This window comes from Octopus bimaculoides, chromosome 22 (genome assembly GCF_001194135.2).
Source record: "Octopus bimaculoides isolate UCB-OBI-ISO-001 chromosome 22, ASM119413v2, whole genome shotgun sequence".
In the NCBI taxonomy this organism is placed as follows: domain Eukaryota; kingdom Metazoa; phylum Mollusca; class Cephalopoda; order Octopoda; family Octopodidae; genus Octopus; species Octopus bimaculoides.
Window position 1 is genome coordinate 17163766 of NC_069002.1, and position 4189 is coordinate 17167954.

General features: G+C 35.8%; 1 protein-coding gene across 5 annotated transcripts in view; it reads right to left on the reverse strand.

The window, feature by feature from the left end:
* The window catches only part of LOC106872257 (inosine-uridine preferring nucleoside hydrolase), a 40267-nt gene that overhangs the window by 23283 nt on the left and 12795 nt on the right, over nt 1–4189 (reverse strand). The window contains exon 1 of one of the 5 annotated variants that reach the window (XM_014919190.2): nt 3254–3475. The exons of 2 other annotated variants lie outside the window; for them this stretch is intronic. In XM_014919190.2, the coding sequence (XP_014774676.1) occupies nt 3254–3330 (77 nt within the window). In that variant the 5' untranslated portion in view covers nt 3331–3475. Of the gene's footprint in view, nt 1–3253; nt 3485–4189 lie in introns of those variants that run through there. 2 more of the 5 variants (XM_014919197.2, XM_014919182.2) reach the window with 2 other exon arrangements.

Below are 4189 nucleotides of genomic sequence, written 5' to 3' on the forward strand. Positions count from 1 at the left end.
ATATATGTGTGTATGTATGTATGTATATATATGTATGTATATATATATATATATATTATTTATATTATTATTTGATTGAATGCCATGCATCCATTTCCAAGTAAGTTTATCTTAATCTTTTTGAGGCAACTCTACTCTATACTGTTTTCTCCCCTTCACAGTTTTCTATCTGTCTCTCTCTCGTTGCTCACACGTGGCCATCGTCCATCTTTCTTTTTCTTCACATGATCATCTTTCTTTTCTTTCAGGACTGTCCTAAGAACTGAACGTATTCTACCTCTTTCCCCTATCTTTTCTCTTTTCAGAGAAAATATTTCTCCAGTGTTCGCTATTTTACCCTTGTTCTGGTCTAACGACCCTTCCATGTTTGTTTTCGTTCACTTTCCTTGTATGTCTCCACTGTCCTGTCTTTGTTCCCAACTTTGACCCTCCATACATCCAAAATTTTATTTTGGTACTTATGGAAGCAAATGTCTTCGAATTCGAAGACTCATATTGTCGTTCAATACTCGAAATGAGGAGTAGATAGACAGCCAACATCTGATAATGGGTCGTTCTTTGTGTTACTGTTTTCTATTTGTTTCTCTCGTTGTTTGCGTATTGAACTCATTTGTTTTCATATTTTGTGTTGTTTACTGTTGGTAACATCCTGTACCCATGTATGCATGTGTATGTATTCTATATAAAGTATAAGAGAAATTACCCATAACAAGTAACTTCTACACGCTAGAAGGCAGTCATAAATAACCGAAAACCACAAAGTTAAAACATTTCAAAGGGGTAATTTCTCTTATACTTTATATGGTATATGTTGTCTCCGATGAAGGGATATAATAAATATCCTGGAAACAGCTGTAAGACATTCTATTTATAAATATTCTATATTATACACAGCCTTGGTTTTTTTTTATCTCATTACGAAAAGTAAGTCCTTATATTCACACGCTGATATATGACCTACATTGGAACCCTTATTCACATAATCACCGAACCTGGAGCTTAACTATGGTCTATCCATAACACTTACTCAGCATTACCTGAAATCTCTGGGTCTAATTGACACCATTACCGCTCATAACCTCCATATCATATATATATATATATATATATATATATATATATATATATATATATATATATATATATATATACATGGGATGAGCTGGTCAAGCATGACCTTTGAACGTTGGGCCTCACAGAAGCAATGATGAAAGACCGAGACCTCTAGAGATATGCTGTGACTACGAAGACCTGACAAATAACGTGAGTATCCTACACCAGTTTTGCATAACCAGCCCCAGCCCATAATTGTTGTTGTGATACCCATGCCAGTGGCATGTAAAAAGCACCAATTGATTGTGGCCGCTGCCAGCCTCCTCTGGCCCCTGTGCTGGTGGCACGTAAAAAGCAACCACTACACTCATGGAGTGGTTGGCATTAGGAAGGGCATCCATCTGTAGAAACACTGCAAGATCAGACAGGAGCCTGGTGCAGCCTCCTGTTTCGTGACAATTTTCTTGGTTAATGACCTTAACTTTCTTGGTTAATGTTTACAACCTCTTAAACGGCATACATTACGATTATAAAGTAATTTGTGGGGAAAATATTTTCCAAGGGCTGGGGAGAGGACTGCGGAAAATTCACAAGATCCGAATTTTCCCCTCATAACTGTATATATGTGTGTGTATGTGTGTGTGTGTGTGTGTGTGTGTGTGTGTATACATGTGTATATACAAGCGTGTATATATATCCGATCACCATATATGTATATATATATATATATATATTTCTATATATATATATAGAGAGAGAGAGAGAAAGTAATAACGAGTGAATGAGAATGAAGGGTTAAAAATGCGTAAAAATAATTGAAAATGAAACAAAATTGAAGCCAAAACACTAAAAAATTATTGAAAGTGGGTAGAAATAAACACTACGTAGTGTAGTAGTACTACGCTAGGATATCTGTAGAAAGTTGAATGTGATTTCGAAATATAACGAAGAAAAATTCGGATCTTGGGAATTTTCCTAAAGTCCTCTCCCCACCTCAAGATTTTCCCCACAAATTACTTTATAATCGTAACGTATGCCGTTTGAAAGGTATTTATATAAAATTTCATTGAAAAAATCTCATTTTCCTAAAAGTTACAAGGGAAAAACTGGGATCTTGTGAATTTTCCGAGGTACTCTCTCCCCACCCTCTTGAAAAAGATTTTGCCCACAAATTTCTTTATAATCGTAATGTACGCCGTTTGAAAAGTATTTCTATAAAATTTCATTGAAAAAAACAACCTATTTTCCTAAAAGTTATGAGGGAAAAACTCGGATCTTGTGAATTTTCCGAGGTCCTCTCCCCACCCTCCCGTTGCTTTCCGCGCATTTTTCTTTTCTTTCTCATATTCGTTTCCTACACATTTTTTTAACACCCATTGCACTATTTTTTTCTGATTTTCGTTTCCGGGTCAAGTTGTAAACATTAACCATTTTCTTTAATGTAAACATCGATCAAAGTACCCTGAGTGTGCAGATGTATGATCAAACGTAATCCAATCGTGCCCTTCCCGACATTTTGTACACATAGGACTATGTTGTTCAACGAGCCCTTTGTGTTCAAAGATTATAGGGTGTGATTGGAGTGAATGTAGTTATGATTTTTAGATGGTTGAGAAACACATAGATGTTCCCTTTACTGCGTATGTTTATTCGTATTCCACGCTCTGCCGGTGCTCTAGTAATAATTGTCTGCCATGAATTTTGTACTGTTATGTAAATGTGCTTGTGCTGTGGGACATTACTTAATTGTTTTATTTATTAAGCCTTCAGCTTTTATCATTATAGTTTAGGAATGAAAAGATGGGAGAAGCCTTATTAAGTGTTCAACAATAATAATGAAACCAGTCAGTTCGTTCCTCATCCATTCAAAACTGCCGAAAAACCTCCATCCTTACGGTCATAACTCGTAGGCTTTGAACATGAAGGTTGTAACTAAACACTGCAAGAGGTAGTTTTCATCAACTTCGTCTGCTATGGGTTAGTGTTAGGGAAAAAGTCAAAATTGAAGAATTTGGGGGGAGGGGAAATTTTGACAATGCCGATTTTTGGCACAGTAAAAAAAAATATTGGGTTTTACACACACACACACACTGTACTTTGGGAGAGTAATTTTGCTACGTACAAAAACGAAGATAGATAGATAGATAGACAGATATGCGTACACAATGAAATATAATCATAAAATTGATAAAATACTAACGAATTCATTCGATTGAAGATGTTAATTACACGAGGTAGGTTACGTAACGTTCTCTTCGTTATTCCAAGAAGTCGCATGATATAGCTCCCCCTTTGAGAATTACGAGAAAGAAAGAAATAAAGAAAGGGAGGAAAACGCGACCGCGTGTGACAATAAACTTTGATGCTGCCAATCTGAGTTGAGGTTGTTTTTCCAAGTTAAAATTGAGACAACAAACGTGTTTATACAGAAGACAACTCCTCCCCACAATAACATTTAGAAATGTAAGTGGAACGAAATGATTTCATTCCGAAATCGACACACTTTGATAAACTCAAGTGTTTGGATTCCTAACTCCTCTAAAACAATGTCAAAATTGGGATATTGAGATCGGAGAACGTTTCTCTTAGCAGCTGATTTGACTGCAGTTAATTATTTGAGTTATTTATTTCCAACTTCACGATACTCATTATAAACTTGATTATACACATCTCTTCAGTTTTGTTTCAAAATGAGAAATGATCTTGATACGAGGGATTATTGCTGTTTAAACCCATGTTGTTTTTGTTTGATCCCAAGTCAGCCCTTAGAAAATAATTTTGAATGTTTAGTTCAGCTCAAGGTAATTTTTCAGATTAACACCCGCACGATCTTCACTAGGGTGTTAGGGTTATGGTTTTAGGGTTAGAGTTAGTGTTTAGGGTTAGGGACGGAATTCCCCAACCCTGACCCTAAAACCCTAGTGAAGATCGTGCGGGTGTTAATCTGAAAAATTACCCAATGAAGCAAATTTATAATAAAAAAAATACTCTAATAGAAACCATGCCTTTTTCTTTTCTTCAGATACTATCTACAACTGTGCCATCATTTCCAGAGCCCGGTAAAAAGTGTTTTCAACACCTACTTTTGACAAGGCAAATACATTCACTTTCACGTGGGCTCCTAAAAAAGATATAT